Source organism: Ctenopharyngodon idella, chromosome 18 (assembly GCF_019924925.1).
Source record: "Ctenopharyngodon idella isolate HZGC_01 chromosome 18, HZGC01, whole genome shotgun sequence".
NCBI lineage: Eukaryota > Metazoa > Chordata > Actinopteri > Cypriniformes > Xenocyprididae > Ctenopharyngodon > Ctenopharyngodon idella.
Window position 1 is genome coordinate 14,256,282 of NC_067237.1, and position 21,396 is coordinate 14,277,677.

The 21,396-nt window shown below is 43.9% G+C and overlaps 2 protein-coding genes across 2 annotated transcripts in view; one reads left to right on the forward strand and one right to left on the reverse strand.

Moving 5' to 3' along the window:
• The first annotated feature begins 311 nt into the window (after positions 1-311).
• usp8 (ubiquitin specific peptidase 8) lies at positions 312-8,878 on the forward strand. The gene is made up of 19 exons (XM_051870323.1): positions 312-513; positions 915-1,033; positions 1,851-1,995; positions 2,120-2,205; positions 2,297-2,426; positions 2,960-3,002; positions 3,083-3,239; positions 3,965-4,127; positions 4,202-4,343; positions 4,558-4,769; positions 4,842-5,315; positions 5,505-5,579; positions 5,663-5,958; positions 6,044-6,265; positions 6,346-6,556; positions 6,665-6,901; positions 7,443-7,585; positions 7,669-7,801; positions 7,876-8,878. Exons 2-19 carry the CDS (start codon positions 930-932, stop codon positions 8,032-8,034), a joined length of 3,132 nt encoding a protein of 1,043 aa, XP_051726283.1. The 5' UTR covers positions 312-513; positions 915-929; the 3' UTR covers positions 8,035-8,878.
• A 2,952-nt stretch (positions 8,879-11,830) lies between these two features.
• trpm7 (transient receptor potential cation channel, subfamily M, member 7) overlaps positions 11,831-21,396 on the reverse strand; it is a 32,139-nt gene continuing 22,573 nt past the window's right edge. Inside the window, exons 26-40 of the mRNA XM_051870055.1 lie at positions 20,733-21,331; positions 19,391-19,485; positions 19,211-19,301; positions 18,736-18,815; positions 17,752-17,777; positions 17,574-17,599; positions 17,382-17,435; positions 17,177-17,221; positions 16,887-16,952; positions 16,360-16,643; positions 13,840-13,922; positions 13,437-13,642; positions 13,189-13,240; positions 12,955-13,061; positions 11,831-12,804 (exon numbers count right to left, since the gene is read on the reverse strand). Of these exons, the coding sequence (XP_051726015.1) occupies positions 12,674-12,804; positions 12,955-13,061; positions 13,189-13,240; positions 13,437-13,642; positions 13,840-13,922; positions 16,360-16,643; positions 16,887-16,952; positions 17,177-17,221; positions 17,382-17,435; positions 17,574-17,599; positions 17,752-17,777; positions 18,736-18,815; positions 19,211-19,301; positions 19,391-19,485; positions 20,733-21,331 (1,945 nt within the window). The 3' untranslated portion in view covers positions 11,831-12,673. The remainder of the gene's footprint in view (positions 12,805-12,954; positions 13,062-13,188; positions 13,241-13,436; positions 13,643-13,839; positions 13,923-16,359; positions 16,644-16,886; positions 16,953-17,176; positions 17,222-17,381; positions 17,436-17,573; positions 17,600-17,751; positions 17,778-18,735; positions 18,816-19,210; positions 19,302-19,390; positions 19,486-20,732; positions 21,332-21,396) is intronic.

A 21,396-nucleotide genomic window follows, 5' to 3' on the forward strand; every position in this document is an offset into this window, starting at 1 on the left:
CGTGATTTGATTTATTTATTTAAAAAAACAAAACTGCTGTAAAAGCAGAATGAAGGCAGCGCGCATGCGCCCTGCTGAGAATCAGCTGACTAAAGTGCGCAAGAGAATTCGAGCTCAATATTATGACTTTATTTACAGTATAATCTCGTCATAAATATTTAGTTTATGAGACTGGGCGATATAAATAACACAAAGTGTGAAAATGATGCTGACAGAAATCAGTGTATAATGAGTTGTGTGAGTTTAAACACACTGAGGTGATTCACGTCGTGTGTGTGTGTGTTCATGATAAACACGCTCCGTGTCATACGCTTCAAAGTTATGTTTGTACGCAGTGTGTGTTTAAATAAAGCTTCCGCTCTTTGAATCCGTCGACTTCCGCGTTTGATCGAGCAGTTTTCAGTCTGTTTACTGTCATTAGTCTGGATAAACTTCACTTTCCCGATCTGAGCTGCGGTTTGCGGCTGATTCCAGTATCTTTTCTGAAGGTTTAATTCCAGCTGTGTGTTTAGGGTGAGTTGAGACGCTTCACTGCGGATGACAAATAAACACCCAATTATTGATTTACTGTAGTGTTATGAATCTGATCACTGTCAGGTTCTGTTTCGAGTCTGATTATTCCGTCATTGATCTGATTGTTTTGTCAGGGGTCTGATTATTGTATTGTTAGTCTAATTATCCTGTCATTTTTCTTATTACTCTGTAATGTTTCTGATTATTCTGTTATTTTGTCATTGCTCTTATTATTATGTTTTGAGTCTTATTATTTTGACATGCGCCTGATTGCTCAGTCATTAATAATGTTTAAACAATCAGTTGGTCAAATTAAATAAAATTCTTTAATGATTCGTCTAGTCATGGTTCGGATTATTCTGTCATGAGGATTTAGTGAATCTGATTGTGTTTTTCTGAAGGAATATGAGCTGAAAATGCCGTCCGTGTCGAGCGGAGTGAAGGATCTGTATCTGTCCACATCTCTGAGGGATCTGAACAAGAAAGCAGAAGTCAAACCGGAGAGAACCAGCACCAGAAAGTAAGTGTGAACGCGTGTCTTTACCGCAGAAATTAAGTTATATCCATGATATAAAGTCACACTGTAAGAACATAGACATAAACCAATCAGTTGGCCGATATTGTTAATGATATTCATACGTTTCAGTTTAATTGGTTAACGGTTCTTTATTACCATCTTTACCAATCAACAGCACTGTTAAAGGTGCAGTAAGCGATTTCTGAGAAATGACATTTGAAATCACCAAAACAAACACACCCCTGCCCAAAAGGATCACACCCCTATCTTGATACCTCCGCCCCGAAATTCACAAACACGCTATGCAGCGCAGGCACCTCCCCCATCGTGAGTGGACACGCCCCTTACTGCTGATTGGCTACAAGTGTGTTTTGATGCTCGGTCCAATTCACTTTTAACAGCGTTTCTCAGAAATCGCTTACTGTACCTTTAACTGGGTCTCTATGGAAGCTCGTTCCGCCACAGAATAAATTAAAAACGTAATTGCGCCTTTTTCTCTTACAATTCTGACTTTTTTCTTGCAATTGCAACTTTGTATCTCACAATTTCTAAGGAAAAAAGGAAAATTCTACAGAGCCTGTAAAGGGACATGAAGGGAAAAATATGAGATAGAATTGTGATATAAAAAGTTCGATTACTTTATTTTTTTATTCCGTGGCTGAAACAAGCTCTGATGAAAAGCGACAGTATTGAGAGGAGACGTTAGCGGCTGCCAAACAAGGATTTGATCAAATACAGTCACTCAAGCTCTTCTGCATCATTCAGTGCTCGATCTGACCAGCAGTGTGTGTGTGTGTGTGTGTGTGTGTGTGTGTTTCAGCTATGTTCAGAGTGCCTGCAAGATCTTCAAGGCGGCAGAGGAGTGTCGTCTGGACCGAGACGAGGAGAAAGCCTATGTCTTGTACATGAAGTATCTGACTGTCTATGACCTCATCAAGAAGAGACCAGACTTCAAGCAGCAGCAGGTAGAGCCGCTAGTGCATTGTGGGAGTTTGAGAGCTTTTAATGGTGCTGAGGATATGATCATTGCGTTGTGTGTGTATTATACGCTCTCTCTGCTCAATACTGCTCTCCTTTGATTGCTTTCAGGAGTTCTTCCTGTCTATGCTCGGACCAACCAGCTTTAAAAAGGCCATTGAGGAGGCAGAGAAACTGTCAGAGAGTTTAAAGCTCCGGTCAGTGTTTCTAACACACACACACACACACACACACTCTGTTCTGTCTCGGTCTCACATACGCTTTGTTCTGCTGCCGTCTTCCTCTCAGGTATGAGGAAATGGAAGTGCGGAAACAGCTGGAAGAGAAAGAGAGAAAGGAGGAAAAGAGTCGACAAGAACGAACAGAAAAAGACGGACGCGCTTCACCCAGAGGAGCATCAGAGAAGAAGGAGAAGAAGGTGCTGTAATGTTGCTTTAGAACAGGACATCATCTGATGGTGTATCATTAAACACACACTCTTCTGGAGATCATCGATTCTGGAAACTTTCTGCTGACTGATCATGTAACATTGTGGTAAAACAAAAGGAAGCATGAGTTGAGGTTACACAAACAAACCTGCTAGTTAAATTTATTCATTTAGGGAAGAATCTGCTCAACTCTATCTCATAATCCATAATCCGTAAAGCAGCTGCACAACAATATTGTGCATGTTGTGATTATTGACCTGCACAAGCTTCTTTATGGTAGAAATGACGAGTTTGAGCTGCTGTAGCTACAAAAGGACAATATGAATATGCCTCAGAGATATAATAGTTATTATCTTATATTTAACTTTTTATTTCTCAAATCATCACAGTCCGTGTCATTGACACAGTGTCATAGTTTACTCTCGGCTCGATCGGCTCAATGTTCAAAGTTTACAGACATGATTGTGCACGTCTTGAAGTGATTTGTTAATAATTCATTTTGTCTTTGTGTGTTTTACGGCAGGTTAAAGGGGAACCTAATAGCAGTAAGACTGGAAGTGATAAAGGTACCGTGCATCCCGCTGGATTTTCCTCTTCCTCTCTGTTGTTGTTGTTGTGTTTGTGACGGCTGTTTCTCTCCCATCAGGAAGCATCAGCGCGGAGGGTTTGTTCCACCTGATGAAGGACCCCAATATCAGCGTTCTGGTGATGGACGCCCGGTGCAGGCAGGACTTCGAGGAGTCGCAGATGTGCGTCCCGTCTCAGACGTGTATCAGCGTACCTGAGGAGGCCGTCAGCCCGGGGTGAGTCTCCCACACAGACACTGATCCCATCTTAGGGGCCGTTCACACAAAACAGCATTTTTCCATTCCAATGCGCTACTTTTCCATTGTTTTTCTATGTAAACACACGCTAGACGGACATGCAAAATCTTTGCGCTTGTGTCTTTTGTAGCGTCTCACACGTGACATGGCGTTCAAGTTAAAATCAGTTCAACTTTAAAAAAAAATGCGTCTGGACACCTTGAGTTTTTTCCCCTTTCCACTGCTCTCGTCTTGCGTTTTTTCAAAGGAAAAACGCATTCTGTGTGAACGAGCCCTTAATGTACTTTTATTTAGCTATCTGAAATAATAGCATTTGACATCTTCCATAAAGTCGGCATGAAATAAATATATCATAACGGTCTTATTGTGAAGGATTCATCCATGCATGTTTTTGACCTTGTAATCAAAATATCATAAGGTCCTGTTAAACTCCGCCCCTTTCTTACAATCCACTCCAAGCCCCGCCTTCTCTTTGAGTGCCACGCCTACATCTCAAAATCCAATTAACAATGAATTTAAAACATGAACATGAATTTAAAACACTGATAAATCATTTATAATAAACACTGCAATATTCCATAAAAAACAAGAACTGTCAGCCTTGATTTCACAGGGACTTTAAGAGAGAGCAAGTACATACATTTTTATTAATTAGTTTTTTCACTTATATCACATTAATATTCAAATGTGCTGCTGATCGTCAGGGTGACGGTGAATCAGATCGAGCTGAAGCTTCCTGCCGCGTCTCTGGATGACTGGAAGCGCCGAGGGTTCGTGGATTACGTGGTTCTGTTGGACTGGTTCAGCTGCGTCTCTGATCTCAAACTGGGCACCACTTTACAGAGTCTGAAGGATGCTCTCTATAAGGTACTGTAGCTCACGCTGTAGCTTCAGCTCGCTGTGTGTCGTATCTGACGTGTGATGATGTCGGTCCTGTGCAGTGGGACAGCAGTACGATCCTGCGCAGTGAGCCGCTGGTGCTGGAGGGAGGATATGACAACTGGCTGCTCTTTTACCCAATGTACACCAGCAACGCTAAAGTCAAGCCACCCAGACAGCAGGAGTCCAGCGCACTGCCACAGTGTGAGTATCACACTTCAGATCACGATTCAAAAATGACAAGATATGCATCATGGTTATTAAAAATGCCTCTCAATTTTGACTGTGGCACGATCAACACTGATCATCTGAAGAAGCGCAGCTGAAGGAACTGTTTTGCGTATGTCTCAGAACGTTATCCTATAGTTCTTGTTCCTGGTGTGAACTGGCTCTAAATCAGTGTTTGCTGTGATTTCAGTGAACTTCACGTACCCGTCGCTGGAGGAGCCCAAACCGGTGATTGTGTGTGAAGAGCCTGCGGCTGCGCAGCTCAACGGCACAACTTCCAGCCAGGAAGCGCCTGTGGAACCGCCTGCGGAACCCCTCGCAAACACACACGCGCCACTCACACAACCCGCCAGTACTGACATCGCCGTGCCGCCCGTCGCCTCGCCCAGACACACTCCACAGGTGAGTTTCACCCGCACCCGAACGCTCAGAGATTCACACAAACACTCACTCAACATCTCAACCGTTCCTCAGGTCGACCGCACAAAAAAACCAGCAGTGAAACCAGCCTCGAGCGTGAAGGTCAGCGACGAGCCTGCGGTAAACGACAGCCCCGTGGCGCTCAACGGCCTGGTGGTGCCCGACCGCTCGACCAAACCCCTCACGGACCCGTCCAGAGCTCTGAGCGAGGAGGAGCGGCGGGAGATCCACGCCGAGACCGTCAGTCTGATGGAGAAGGCTCGGAAAGAGCAGGAGCAACGCAAGCGAGCGCTGGAGGAGAAGAAAGAGAGGGAAGAGAGAGAGGCGGCAGAGAGACGTCAGCGAGAACAGAAGGAGAAGGAGGAGGAGGAGAAGCAGGAGAGAAAGAAGCTGGAGCGACAGAGGGCAGAAGAAGAGGATCTGGGAGAAAAGGGCAGAGACGAGAAGGGCAGAAAAGCGCAGAAGGACGTCCCGCTGGACGCTGCCATGAAGAGCATGTCGCTGGACTCACCTGCACCGATGAGTTCTGTGAGTGACTTCATCTCACACACACACACACACACACACACACATACACACACATGTTTTTGTATTTTATGGAGACTCTCCGTAGACATAATGAACTTTCTGCATTTTTACATTTTTAAAAAACATCACTTAGTATGATTTATAAGCTGTTTTCCTCATGAGGAACGTGTGTGTGTGTGTGTGTTTCAGAGGGACACACTGACGAGAGCACACAGTGAGGAGATGGGCCGAACCGTACCTGGGCTGCCGGACGGCTGGATGAAGGTAAGAGGAAACCGCAGCGATCGATTGTGTCGTGTTGTTGTCGTTCACTGGTGTTTCTAATGCTGATCTGCTCATCTGTGCAGTTTCTGGACACAGTGACGGGCACCTACAGATATTACCACTCGCCCACCAACCGCGTGCATCTGTACCCTCCGGAGGTCAACACGCCTCAGATCCAACCCAGCGCAGCCAAAGCCAAGCCGGCACAACCCGTGGAGACGGAGAGAGAGAAGGAGCACGAGCGGGAGAGAGAGAAGGAGCGGGAGCGAGAGCAGTCCAAACTGAAGCGCTCGTACTCGTCTCCAGACATCAGCCAGGAGCTGAGCGCCGAGACCAGCCGAAAACCTGCAGCCATCCCGACCGTGAACCGAGAAAACAAGTACGAGCGTGAAAACACTTGTACACACACACACTAAATTGCATTTAAAGTTTTAACACATGCTAAATGTGTGTTTGTGTCTCAGGCCTCTGACCGCCGCCTCATATAAGACGGTGGAGATCGCGCGCCCGTCTGCAGCGAAAATCCGGAACCTGAACCCGGTGTTTGGGGGTCTGGGGCCGTTACTAACGGGCCTCCGTAACCTCGGCAACACCTGCTACATGAACTCCATCCTCCAGTGCCTGTGTAACACGGTTGCCATGGCAGACTATTTCAACAGGAATTACTATCAGGACGACATTAACCGGTAATACGTCATTCTGGTCTGCATTAAATCATCACATTCAGTGTGAATCCAGAGGAAAGTGACTCTGTGTGTGTTTGCAGGGCGAATATTCTGGGTCACAAGGGCGAGGTGGCCGAGGAGTTCAGCGTGATCATGAAGGCGCTGTGGTCGGGACAGTACAAGATGATCAGCCCTCAGGATTTTAAAGGAACCATCTGTAAAATCAACAACCGCTTCTCCAGCTACGAGCATCAAGATTCACAGGAACTGCTGCTGTTCCTCATGGACGGACTGCACGAGGATCTGAATAAGGTACGAAAATCTTCACTGTGAACAACAGGAACAAAATGAGTGTCATTTAGTTGAACAGACTTAACAGAAACACGATAAAGGCTGTCATTCTCTCGTTCTCTCCGTCAGGCGGATAAACGCAGGGGTTATAAGGAAGAGGACATCGATCATCTGGATGACGTGAGCGCTGCAGAGCTGGCCTGGTCCAAACACAAGCTGCTGAACGAGTCCATCATCGTGGCTCTGTTTCAGGGCCAGTTTAAGTCCACGGTTCAGTGCATGAGCTGCCAGCACAAGTCCCGCACCTTCGAGACCTTCATGTACCTGACGCTGGAGATGACGGCCAGCAGCAAGTGCTCTCTACAGGTCAAACACACACACACACCGATGACACACGTTAGACCCGTTAAATATCGATATTTCCATATGTATCGATACTGAAATATCTGAAACGGTTCTGATGCAGTATCGATACACCGGTACCAGCTGTGCGTTCTCGCTTTCTCTTCTCTCCGACTGTGAATTTACAGTTTGACACACACCCGCCTCCTGTCAATCACTCGTCCCATTCGCTCCGGTTGAACAGTGCTTGTATTCCGCATAATTTTACTAATTCCCGCAGGTTTCACGCTTACCACTGATCTGTAAGTGTCGCGCACATAAAGCCGCCTCTCAAACAGCTGGCAAGAACCAAATTGAGTTATTTTTTGTGGCTTATTGTGCTTAAACGGTCAAATATGCACAATATTATGTCAAAATGCCCATCTTGGCGAGTATTCAGGTAAACACAGTCAGTTTCGGAACGTAAATAGTTGAGTAACCGTACATTGGATCCGTGCATAAACTCTTAAAGTGACAGCAGCCTAATAAACCTGCTCACGCTGCTGCTGTTCGTGTGTTTGTGCAGGATTGTCTGAAGCTGTTCTCTAAAGAGGAGCGTTTGACCGACAGTAACCGCTTCTACTGCCGCCACTGTAAGACGCACCGAGACGCCATCAAGAAAATGCAAATCTGGAAAGTTCCACCGATTTTACTTGTGCACTTGAAACGGTGGGTGAAGTCTTGAGTGTTTCAGTTCAGGGCTTTTAAACATCAAAACAGACTTAAAAACATGTCTTTTTTTTTATAATAAGGTTCAAATACGACGGCCGGTGGCGGGAGAAGCTGCAGACGTTGGTGGATTTCCCGCTGGATAATCTGGACCTGTCGCAGTACGTCATTGGACCCAAACCCAGCCTGAAGAAGTACAACCTGTACGCCGTGTCTGTGAGTACACAACCGCACGACACTGACATGTGAACATGTTTCAGACGATCCGTAACGTCTCTTCTCCTCCGTAGAATCATTACGGCGGGATGGACGGCGGACATTATACTGCCTACTGCAAGAATCCGCTCAAGCAGCGCTGGTTCAAGTTCGACGATCACGAGGTGTCTGAAATCTCCGCCTCCTCCGTCCGCTCGGCCGCGGCCTACATCTTCTTTTACTCCTCCCTATGAGGGAAAGCGACAGCTCGTCACCATGGTGAACGGGTGATTGACACACGTTTGAAATGCAACTGTGGGCGGAGCTGACTCTGATTGACACTTCTGCTGATGGAATGCGTCTCTCTTTCTCTCTCTCTCTCTCTCTCTCAGTGGGCCGTACGGTAATAATCCTGTAGGACTGTAGCAGGAATCCGAACGCAGACTCGCATTCGGAGCGTCGGCCTCCAAACTCACGGCTGGACTTGATGTCGTTTAGACGGACCTGTGTGAGATTAGACGTCAGTATACGCGCACTATAATCCAAGCCGCTCATTAGACGTGCACCTGCCGCTTAGAGAGACGTGTTTAATTTATTTATATGGTGACCAAATACTGCAGTCCAGGTGCTGCCAGATCCGAAAGAAACTGAGATTCTCGACGAGAATATTCCTGTTCCTAGTTAACATTAAATCACTCTCAAACACATCTGGTCATTGTCACGATATTCACACTAAACCACAATGGAAATCTTCCTACGCTTCGGCCCTGTTCTGTAGGCTAGTGTTCAGGGATCCAGTGCAATAACCCTCATTCATTAAACCCAATCAGTGACACACTAAAGTCGGCAGCATTAGACGGGGTTTGTGATCAAAAACATCATCTCTGTACTAATATTGCTCTGGGTTGAGCTGCTCTATATGGAGTGTGTAAGGATGCACACGTCACATGGAAACGACACCTTCTCTCACTGTGGCATGAGCTTCTGATGGACTGAGTCAGTCTCTCACCTGGTTTCTTATAATATTAAGCGCATTCTTTAAATCCATGTATTAGCTTATAAACCTTATACATGCATCAATAAACAGACATAAACACACGTGTGCTTTGAGTCTTCTGTATAACACTGACTGCGTGTATTTGTAACGTGACTGTATCTGTGACTCTTCAGCAGCGGGATTGTGGGATTCCTGTCGTGTGTTGAACAGGACTTATAAAACAGATTTTCTACTGTATAATCTGATTCTATATTAATGTGCCAAGATGTTACATTTCTTAGCAACCATAAACAGTCTATAGTTATGCTAATTCATCTATATATATATGAATATATATATATCAAAAAATCTGTGGAATAGTTTCCAGCCTTAACTCAAGTGTTCACTGAATCAGATTGCATTCTCAGTATTCGTGTGTGTGTGTGTGTGTGTGTGTGTATGTGTGTGTATGTGTGTGTTTACCTGTTGAGGATTTGTCTATAGTCAGCAGAGGTGGACAGATCATGTGCAGGTGATGACATCATCAGGTGTGTCATGAGCTCTCAATCAAAACAGATGTGATCAGCTGAGAGTCGCCCTGCTTCCTGATGAACACAAATGAAAATAACAATAGAAGTGCTACAAACAACATTTCAAACAGAAGAGGTTGTTTTAATAGTTTAGTGCTCACAGAAGAGATGGGTTTTCAGCTGTTTCTTGTAAATATTTAGATATAAGTTTAGCACATACTGGCTGATGCAGCAGCAGAACAATGTATTAAGGGAAGTAAATAAACATACAAAAAAAAAAAAAAAAAATCAGAGGCCACTACTGGGGCAAGAAGCCCTCCCTGGCTAAACTTTTACATAATGTATAAATGAATTTAATACTTATTAATATTAATATTAATATATATATATATATATATATATGTATGTGTGTGTATATATATATATATATAATTTTAAGTGTCATTAATGTGTCAAAATACTTAATCATGTATTCCATTTAAAATCTTTTTGACAGTTTAGTTGAATAAACAGCCGATGACAAAGTAAATCTCAGTAAAAGATTAATCTGAAAGGTAAATTTATTCATATTTACATAATTGCCCCTATTTTAAATTGAAGATAGCAACACAATGAATTTAAATGAGATAATTTTACACAATTAGTCTACAGGTTTGAAGGAAAATGAATGTCTGAAATGTACGTATAATTCATGGAATTATTGAATAATAGCCTCATTAATTACAATAAATATTACATTTCAAAATTGTAACACTAATAATAACAAGCCGCTCGGGGTATTCTGTGCCAATTCAGAATTAACCTACAGTTTTTATTTTGAAGTGAAAAGATAAAATTAGTATTTTCCCGCCAAACAAGAAAATAATCATGCTTTTGTAAACCATAATTATGACATAAAAAAGTAGAAATTATGACATACTAAGTCATATATATGAGATGAAAAGTCTAAACTATGACATAGAAAACCAAAAATTGCGCCGTTTTAATCTAATAATTATGACTTTTCATTCCATAAATAAGATTTACCAAAGCATGATTTTTTTTCGTTTTCCATACTAACACAAGAACATGTCACTCACGTGATTGATGTTTAACCGAAGAGATGAAGACGATTCCATTTACAGAAACTTTGAGGGAAAATCGCTGGTTTTTCTCCGTCGATCGCAGGGACACCGATTCTGACAGGATTTTCTCTGAGGTGAACTACTTTTACTTCACAAACGCAAATTAAAAATGAAGAATAACAATACAACGTTAACGCGGGGTGTCTGAAGCGGCTTACTATTTATACAATAACTTTAAATTCAGTGTTTTTTTTAAAGTAATTGTCGTGATGCAGCGGAGCCTCACAATTACCATGTCTACCGCAATACAGTTACTCGTCAATTTTCACAGAGACTTTGTAAACAACGTACTAAAATAAAGAAATAAATAACGACAGCTCTAATTTTTTGTTCTATAGCGTCTATGATCTTAACGGACAGCGCTCGCGAGGTCTACGGTTGCTATGGCTACGAAACTATTCGCGCGCATCTGTTTAACTTTCTTTTTAAAATGCCGTTAAAACTAAGGTCTTTTTCCACAAGTACAGCCAGTCAAAGTGGTATATATTACAATCTGACTAAAGGCCTGTTCGCAGTAAGGACGATATAACGGTAACGTTCCTTTTTTAAATGCGCGAGCTCTTTAGAGTAGAACAGATTCTGATTGGCTGTCAATGTTTTTATCGTTCAACAGCTGGAAAAAAGTAGTTCTAAAAGTGATTTCAACGATATTGTTCCTCTGTTTCGTTATCGTTATAGTTGTGGTCGCTTCTATTTTTTTAACATTTAGAATTATTTTTAGAGCTATATCTTTATCGTCCTTAGTGTGAAAGTGCCTTAAAGGTTCGTTCACACCAAGGACCATATGACGATTATTATAACTATTAAGTTTTAAGGCTTATTCACACCAAGGACGATAACGGAGCATGACGAACTTCACGACTGTTGATGAAGTTTGTTCTTTAGGTGAAGGCGTGTAGTATAGATAAGCTAGGCGTAATTTGCACAGTTGCTGTTCTTTAAAGGAACACTCCACTTTTTTTGAAAATAGGCTCATTTTCCAACTCCCCTAAAGTTAAACAGTTGAGTTTTACTGTTTTCGAATCCATTCAGCCAATCTCCGGGTCTGGCGGTACCACTTTTAGCATAGCTTAGCATAGTTCATTGAATCTGATTAGACCGTTAGCATCTCGTTAAAAAAATGACCAAAGAGTTTCAATATTTTTCCTATTTAAAACTTGACTTCTGTAGTTACATCGTGTACTAAGACGGAAAATAAAAAGTTGTGGTTTTCTAGGCCGATATGGCTAGGAACTATACTCTCATTCCGGCGTAATAATCAAGGAACTTTGCTGCCGTACCATGGCTGCAGCAGACGCAATGATATTACGCAGCGCCTGTGACCCCCTGCTTGCACAGGGAGCGTGCCTTGCATGCTGCGTAATATCATTGCATATCATTATCATCGTTTTACAGTGAGAAGAAACATATGACCTTTAGATGATTTTTCAGCGTTTTATTAAATATACAGTAAAAAATGTTTACAGATCCATTAATATCACCAGCATCAAATATTCTCATGTTTCAGCTGACAGAATCGTGCCAGATAAATGTATCTATGAGATACACTAGATTAACACTCTCACACGATACTCCAACGACAATAAATGACAAAAGTACCGCTGTAACATTATAAACTCGAGTCTTGATTGTGTGGACTGGTTTCAGTGGTCAGCACAGTGAAATCACACACACTGCGCTGTCATTTGCATTGCAATCTGCCCATAATCTACAATAGATTCAAACATAAATGAAGTCTGAAACATAAATGCATTCATACAGCTCTCCACATGTGTGTTTCTGTACATAAAAACATTCTGTTGGCATACAGCTCTGTACAAAATCTGATAATAGTATCATAAGCAAGTGTTCTTTCCAAAAAGTGACGGACATCACATGTAAAATTGCTTTATTTTATACAAGGCAACTTGTTGTAGTTTAGAATAAATATTTAACTCTATACAGTGATAATGTACCAGTTATTAACCACTTTATAATTTTATACAGACATACAAATCTTAAAAAATACTTTTAAAAGATGACAATCCCTGTTATAATTGTACAGGATGAAATGTGACTTACTAAAACATCTTTAAGTTGCATCTGTTCATTTGTTCAGAGGTGACTCATTCTCAACATAACGTCATAAATCACGCACGCACACACAAAACACGCAAATGCGCACCGTGTCTTTGTTTCTTGTATCATGCGCTACTCCGGACAGTGCGAAGACCGTTTTCAGCAATGCGAGCCCTGCAAGAGTGTGTTGGTGTGTGCGTGCGGCTCACAGCATTAAGCGCATGGATGGGCGCTGTTCTTTAGTGGCGCCCCCTGTAGGCGGCGAGTGGGACGGGCCCTCGGAGGGGTCGTGCTGCAGCGTGAGTTTATCTGGGGTGTAGTCATTCCGTTTCAGGTCTGACAACAAACACACACACACACAAAAAAAATCTCCTTTAAAACTGTAGTTTTCAGTTAAAACTTTCCATAGTAGGAAAAAATACTATCAAATACTAAACAATACAATCATAATCCAACATTATTCTGCTCATCAATTATGACTCTCACCTGGAAGTTTGAGTTTTCGGCAGCACGAGTTGCAGTGATGTTTGGCGCGGAAGTTTCGAATGGCGTCATCTCCGAGGTTCGCAGGACCAAAGATCATATCATAAGACCTGTCGCATTCAAATACATAAAGAGAATTAAACTATTATATCATACAAGTTGTAATGATCTTAAAATAGGCTTTATTTTCTTTCTTTTGGTTCTCTCTCACACTACAGACAGTGTTGGAAAACTCACCCTTTCTCTCCACTCTTAATGACCGACGGATCTGTCAGAATCTCACCGACTCCTGCAGAAAGACGGAGAGAGATCAGTCACATACAGACCATCATTTCAACAAGTTTACAGAAACACACTCTGTAGCAGTAGACAGGTCAGCGTTCCGCAGGTTTAACAGAAATATCAAGCTCCTTCTTTTGTTGTAGCACTTAGACAAATTATTCAAGTCAAAAAATGGTGTAATTTGAGCGGTTCGAGACACAAACCCTGCAGGTCCAGCACGAGCAGCTCTCCGCGCGTGTATTCATACGTCCAGTGGCTAAAGGCCAGCATGGTTTCTTCCAGAAGGTTAGTTGGGACGATTTCATCCCCGTTGTTGTTATTAAACTTGCGGAAGTCTCCAGTGATACATTCCTCAATGGCAAACCACTGACCCGCAGAATGACAGTACAGCAGGAACACCTCCAGGAACCTGCACGCAAAACACACTGGCATCACGCTTCAACACACTCGCAGAAAATGCACTCGCATCACCCAGAAAACACTCGCATCTGTGTGTTTGGAGACGAATGTTCAGCAACATCCTCAACTGGAAAAATGACTGGTGTTTGTTTTCGGTGATCATGTAGGGTTTCATAATCTCTAGGCATGTAAGTGTATGATCAGTACCTGGGTGAGTATGGGATTGTTTTGGGTCTGATCTGATTGAAGGCAAACGTGAGTTTCTGAGCCGCTCTCTGCTGCTGAATTTCCTGTTCGGAACAGAAACACACAAACACACGTTCAGTGGAGTCACGCACAGACATTAACGCTCGTTTGCTCATTCAGCCCCGTTAAAACTTTGAGATCAGATTGGAAACAGCAATCAAAATATCATAACTGGATCTTCTCCAATCATTTACTGTGCTTAAACCCCACCCCTGCTAGCTCACATCGAATCTGGCTAGATTTGAGTGCCACGCCCACATCTCAACATCCAATCAACAGCTGACGCATAGAACCAAGTCCCGCCCTACATTTATTCTTTGTCAATAATCCATTAAGCTGGTTTCCTTTCGAATTGGAACTCGCACTGCGTCCGAAGACACTTTGGGGAACAGCTCCAGCATGACCGGTGTCTGAAGCATGTGATTCAAACGCGACAATGTCATTGGCCGGTGACAGCCCGTGACGTGGTTACGTGTGCGACTGTGAGTACAAGAGGGCACCTGTAGTACCTGTAGTTTCTATGGATGTGGGACGTGCATTTGGGTGGAATGCCTTCGACTTGTCGAGGAGGCTGGAGTGTGCTGGGTAGGATGCATTCGTAAAACTATCTACAGAGACAGGTAAGGAGCTTTGTCTTTTCTGTTGTCTCCTGAGGGATAGTAGTTAGCGTTTGCACGAGTGCGTTCGGCTTTCGAGGGAGTAGAAGGCACTCATTTGAGAAGATCTAATTCTAAGGAATTATGAGCTTTTAAAATAAGAGCGTTTTGCTGAGGCCTCCACTCTCCTGAGCTCCACCTAGACATGACATCAATGGGCCGGCTCTCTCGGGACGCTGTGATAGTCTTTAAAGTTGAGCATAGTTTGCCTCATCTCGCTCTAGAGAGACGTTCTGCTGAGGCCTCTGCTCACCTGAGCTGTTCAGCCCTCTGTGAGGCCGCCTTGATTAACTGTCTTTGATTAGATCGGTCTCGGGCCCTATTCTAATTTGGCTCAGAGATGCTGACTTCGAGTCAGGCAGGGTTGAGCATGTCTTTTCAGCTTCCCAGGGGCCCTCAGGGGTTGAACCAGATCCCCCTAGTATAGTGACAAGGCGAAGGAACTCGCGTTTCACTTTGCCTGTATTTCCTTAAAGGTAATATCAGAGACTGGCATCACCAGACCTTGACCTCTGGCAGGCACTTTTTGCTTGCCCCAGTAAGGGTTTTTCACTTGCATAGGGCATGTGCCTAGGTTGTGGCCTTAGGGAATAGTGTCACTGACAGTTCCATGTTTGACCTGAGCGAGAGATTGGTTTCCGGCGTCTAAGTCCATTGAGCCTTCTTTGTGCTTGTCATAGCCATAGGCAGTCATTCCCTCAGCATGGCGGAGTGGGTACTCGTTCCCCAAAGTGTCTTCGGATGCAGTGCGAGCTCCCGTTCGAAAGGGAACGTCTCAGGTCATGCATGTAACCATGATTCCCTGAGAAGGGGAATGAGACACTGTCTCACTGCTATGCTTCAGGTATACCTGGTCACGTCTCCTTCAGACAAAGAAGTTGTTGACGTGTACTACAGGTGCCCTCTTGTACTCACGATCGCACACGTAGCCACATCACGGGCTGTCGCCCACCAATGACATTGTCGTGTTTGAATCACTTGCTTCAGACACCGGTCATGCTGAAGGCGTTTCCCAAAGTGTCTCGTTCTCCTTCTCAGGGAACCTTGGTTACATGCATAACCAGAGACATTTCACAATTACCATTGCTCGGCGAAATACAGTCATTCCAATAGGAATGCGCTTAATAGGGTATTTCACACGAGGCCGAAAAAGTTGCCTAAGCAGATTTCGCTCATATTGAAGTTGGTCACGCAAATTTGCTGTGCTGACCAACAGAAGGCTTTTCAAAAGTTACTTTTGTGTGAGCTGTGCTTCATCATACATCTTCTCAATGGACCTGTTTTTGAACATGAAATTTAGCTAATGTGATACACCGTAAAGGCATGTTCACACCAAGGACGATAACAGTAAATTCTAAAAATGATTCTAAATATAAAGAATAGCAGAGTCCAAACCACAACTATAACGACACATCATTGGAAACACTTTCAGAGCAATTATTTTTCCCAGCTGATGAAAGATAAAAACATTGACAATCAGAATTTATCCTGCTTTAAAGAGCTCGAGCATTTAAAGAAACAGACGAGAAAACTGGTGTGGACGCTGATATGGTTTCATTAATGCACCAATATACTTATTGTTATAGTTAACGTTTTTGGTGTGAACGGGTCTTTACACTCAGATGTACGTCACAATATGGAAGAAAATATTTGATGCCACTGCCAATTTTTGCAACTTTAAATGTACAGAAGCTGTTATTAAAAACTCTTGTGACTTGAGTGTTTGGGTACATGAACACCTGGAAAAGCTGAGTAACAAGGAATCTGAGTTCTATATATGAAAACAAGACTGGATTCTCTCGCATGCTGTTGTGTGTGTTCATACCCTGAGACAGAGGTGTAGGACTGTTTCCTCTTTGTAAATGGTTTGCCAGGTGTTGACCACCTCAGGTAGGAAGGATTTGACGATGTACAGGTGTCCAGGTTTCAGGATGTCGTATTCGGACCAGGTGCAGAGAACCTTCAGCGCACGCCGCAGGCCGCCGCCCATCTCCTCCTTACTGAGGAACTCGATCTTGGCGCAGAGGCCGCGCTGAGCCCACGACGACATGCTGTTATTGATGCTGTTGGGAGAACTTTCTTCCAGACGGTACACGGTCACGGGTTCACCTGCACGACACGCAAACACAACAACTTAATGCTGAAACACGACCAACGACATCACAATATCACAAATACAGTAATACACAGTAGGGCTGGGTGGTGTGAACAAACTCTAACCCTTTCTCTGTAAGAAAGTAAGAAACTGTTGATGTAAATCACATTCATGCACATTCTAGCATCACACCGCCCAGAACTACATGAAATAAACAGCAAAGCCTGATGGGACAGGAGGGCAGGAGTGTGCCTTACCTCTAGGGGGCACTGGGGTGAATGGAATGCTCTGGGACAACCGCATCAGGTTATTACGCTCCACCGCTGATACACACACACACACACACACACACACAGAGGGATGATGTCAGAACACATCACGTCAGCTTCAAACCCAAACCACCATGTCTCAGCCAGTTAAATGACACGTTTAGAAGCTCTCATTACAGTCTGTGTTTAAGTGAGTGAGGCATTGTGGGTCGGGTTTAAATCAGGACACGTTTATGCTTTCAAGACATTGCGTTGGAAGGAATGACAGAAAAACTGACCTGAATACTGATAACTCTCCATGGGCTTGAACGGAGAACCGATCGCTGCACCACAGACACACAGAGCAAAGAATGAGCGTTACAACACAAAAATACCATGGTATTACCAAGGTCCCAATGTTATCAGTGTACCGTAGTACTGTATATGTAATGGAAGCATACTGTATGTGCAGTGCTGCGACAGACCAGCAGGGGTCAGACTTACAGTCCTTGCGTGCGCCCAGGTGTGTGTGACGGGCGGAGTACAGACCCGCTGCAGCTGAAACACACACACACACACACACACACACACACACACACACACACACACACACACACACACACACACAGCGGTTAGACTAAAGACATGTCCAGTCATGATGTTTCTGCCAATCAGTAGATGAGATGAAACACTCACTGTTTGAGATGTCTTCTCCTGGAGTCCTGAACACAATGAAAAAAACAAAACAAAAAAAACAATAAATCATTTATAGCATAAAAATTAATTGAGCAACAATCATTTATAAAAATACAATCACTGCATGACATGACTTAATTTCACACACAATGATGTCAGTTACTGGACAGTTACTCACAGTTTGCTGGATTGAGCTGATTTACCCTGAGAATAAAAGACAAACTGTGTGTAAATGATTTATCAAAGTTGTAAATAAAGATCATTGGACTGTTTTACAAGAAAATACTATTTTAGTCTTTTCACATTTAATTCAATGTGTTACTTGCTGCCATTTATTATTTAAACATGTCATGTCAGCAACAAGGCGAGACCAAAGTGAATAACAAAAAACATAATTAACAAATAACTATACATGACATTTAAAGTGCCCCTATTATGCTATTTTAAAGGTTTCTAATGTTGTTTCTCATCTCCTACAACAGGTTCACATTCATCCACGGTCAAAAAACACTTTAATTTTCTCCTAATATCCACTGCAGCATCAGCTCTTTTCTCTCAGTGTCTGAAACGGTTTGTTTGAAGATTCAGTCTCTCTAAACCCCGCCTTTCTCAGAGCCTGCTCTGCTCTGATTAGTCAGATGACCCAGTCTGTTGTGATTGGTCAGAAACCAAATGCTCATTATCATATCTGAATCTCAGCTCTTGATTCACAGTGATACGAACAGTAACGATGGTGTCGGTTTTACCGTATCAATCTCATCAAAGTGGAGTTGACTTGGCAGCAGAAAACAGCGTCTTCTCGACATGAACAACACGAACCAAACTCTTCCAGTCTCAGATACAACTACAGTGATTGAGGGCGGGGCAAAGAGACACTGTTCAGCCAATGAAGACCAGAGGCGGGCATTATGCAAATTAATTACATTGTTATGTAGGTTCAGCAGGAAGTGAGACTGAATTACTGCATTGAATACTGAATTACCCTTACTACATGAAAGGTTCGAAAGAGCATAATGGAGGGCACATTTTTAAATACATCAGTTAAACATTCTGTTACTTGCTGTTACTGTGTAATTAATTGTGAAATTTACTAGCAATTTCTGGATGAAAATTATTTCTACACCAGTTTCTGTTAAACATTCTGAATGTGTGTTTGACTGACCAACAGCAGAGCGGCTGACAGATCCTCGTAGCGCGAGACGTCCTCCAGCGACACACGCATCCTCTCCTGCTTACTGAGCGCTGAAACACAGATAAAGAGACCGGACACGCACTTAAAATGATTATATTTATTCATTTTGCAGATGCTATTATTTAAAGCGACTTACAAATGAGGAATACAGCAAGCGATTCATCATGAAGGGGCAAATAAACACAAGTGCTCAAAATACAAAGTTTCAGACATTGCTTAGAGTAATATAATCTAGAAAGTGAAAGCATAGATTTTTTTTTAAGATGAGGTTAAGTGTAGCTGTCTTTTGAATTCTGCAAACTAAAGAGTAAAGTGTGTGTAAATGAGTTCAGAGGCCAGCAGGTGGTGTGTGATCTGTGCTCATGATGTCACCAGCGAGCTGCTGAAACAGAGTTAATGTTTACAGCGTTCACTCGTGTTGTGCAACGCTGCTGTTTGGACTCACTGGACTCTGGATGCAGGAACGAAGGGTTTCTGTCGAACTCTGTGAAACCGGCGTACGAGTTCACCGTCCGCATGTGACCCTGCGAGACCGCCTGCGGAAACACACACAACATCCATCGGCATTGGACCGCATCAATGGACCGGGAATCGTGGCATCTTTAGCATTTAAAACTACACTGACCACATCTCGACCCTTTCTGGACGGACTCGACTGCCGCCCGCTCACTGCACTCTCTTTAGGGAACGACTTCTGACCTTCAGGCTCATCCTTGTGACCTTTAGAGGAAAATGGCAGAATGAGTCCAAAGGCATTTACACACATATTTAGCTGTATTGATCAGTGGATTACACAGTCACCATGTTAAATGTTTCCCTCTGATGACACTGAGCTTTAATAACCCGTCACTAACCAAACCCCCTAACCAGCACCAGCCCGGGTTAGTTTAGTCTACCACAATCTCACACACACACACGACAGCACTTTATTCACTCCCGAGGGACATTTAGTAAAAAGCGACCGGTTGAGATGAAACCACCGCCAGAGCCAGAGGTCAGAGGTCACTCGTCTCACCCTCTCTAAAGGCCCCGATATACTTCAAACGAAATCAAAGACATAATTTCAAACAAAATCAGGACAAAACGAAGTTCGCTTGGAGTTCATGTGTGGAGTTAGAAATCTTGCTAAAGAGACCTTTCCAGAAAATCTACGAACTACCATTAGTCCATGGTGATGATGTAACAGGTGGGTGTGGCTCTGAGGCTCCGCCTTCTTAGAGGTGTAAATCTTCTCAGGTTCATTTCTTCTGTTCAGTCCGTCGAGGTCAGACGTGAGAAAAAACGAGTTGCTTTAAAACGAGAAAAAACGAGAAGCTGTGATGCTAATTGAAAGCGACACTATTTTACATGTTTAATACTGTAAAACAATCTATTGTATAAAGTACTATATAAATAAGCATGACAAGATGATCAGATGCTTTCTTAACTGCTGTTTTCTCTCCGCTGTCATTTTTGTTGTGTTTATTTTGTTATTGAGAGGAAAGTGCAACACATATTCATCTAAATGTGGGCAGTGTCGGGATGTTTGCTAACAGTATATTTCTGCAAAGGTATTTCTAACCTCTTTTTACCCCTAAACAGAACTTCGCCATGAGTATATCGGGGCCTTAACACACAGGGGCATGCAGAGGGTCAAGGGTCACGGTTAAGGCGGGGTTATGCGTCATATATCCCTGATTCCCAGTGGTGGACCGAAGCCAAACCTCCGGTTCTCTGCCTGAGTCTGTGCAGCGCACGTCTGCAGCGGCCGTCCTTCTGGAAGCGCCGGGGCCGGTGCTCAGGGGCCTGAGGGAAACCCGGGAGGGGCGTGTTTCTGTTGGGCTGGTCGGTGGTGTGGTCTTGAACTCTAACCTCATCATCATCATCATCATCATCATCAGAGAAGGCATGATTCACGTATCCCTCACACTCGGGATCACTCACGACCAGCACTGGCAGGCCTTCATCAACACTCTCCTCATACTCACCCACGAAGGCACCAAACTCCACGGCGCTGTGCGACGGCTCCGTCTGCCCCGAGTGCTGAGAGTCGGCGAGGTGTGACGGCGTGCTGACGAAGAATGTAGCCGCGGTCGCCGGCGCACTGACGAGGCTGGCAGGACCCGCGTGCCCACGCAGGGAGCGTCTGTGCGAGTGAGTGCGCGTGAGCGACTGCGGTAAGGCACGGCCTGAGGATCCCGCCTCGACCGTGAACGCAGCACGTCTGTCCGGGCTCAGAGGAAGCTCCGCCCCCTGTAGCCCTTCAGCTCCGCCCCCAAACAGCGACTCTGCTATGCTGGCGGCGGGCGGCAGGAATCCCACACTGCAGCGCACCAGCGCGCTCGACTTCGAGTGTCCCGTCATGTCGGGCACCAGGTTCTTGGAGACGCTGAGCTCGCGTGTGATCTGGTTGTGCACTTTGCTGGCCTCAGACGCGCGCTGGGCTGTCAGCGCCTTCAGCGTGTCCACCGTGAGCGCCGAGAGGTCCTGCAGGTGTCCGATTTGAGAATCCAGCGTGTGCAAAGAGCGCTTGATGAAGTTCACCTTGTTTCCAACCTCCTTCAGCTGCACACACATCGTTTCCACCCTAAAACACACAAATTCACAGAATCACAATAGGTTTCACAATTATGTTCATGCACTGGGCAGATA

Excerpts from the sequence above, each read along its gene's own strand:
- usp8 (XM_051870323.1), top strand. The coding sequence starts at position 930 with ATGCCGTCCGTGTCGAGCGGAGTGAAGGATCTGTATCTGTCCACATCT. Across the intron at positions 4,128-4,201 it reads TGAAGGATGCTCTCTATAAG|TGGGACAGCAGTACGATCCT; the intron begins GTACTGTAGCTC and ends GGTCCTGTGCAG. Across the intron at positions 6,557-6,664 it reads TGCACGAGGATCTGAATAAG|GCGGATAAACGCAGGGGTTA; the intron begins GTACGAAAATCT and ends TCTCTCCGTCAG.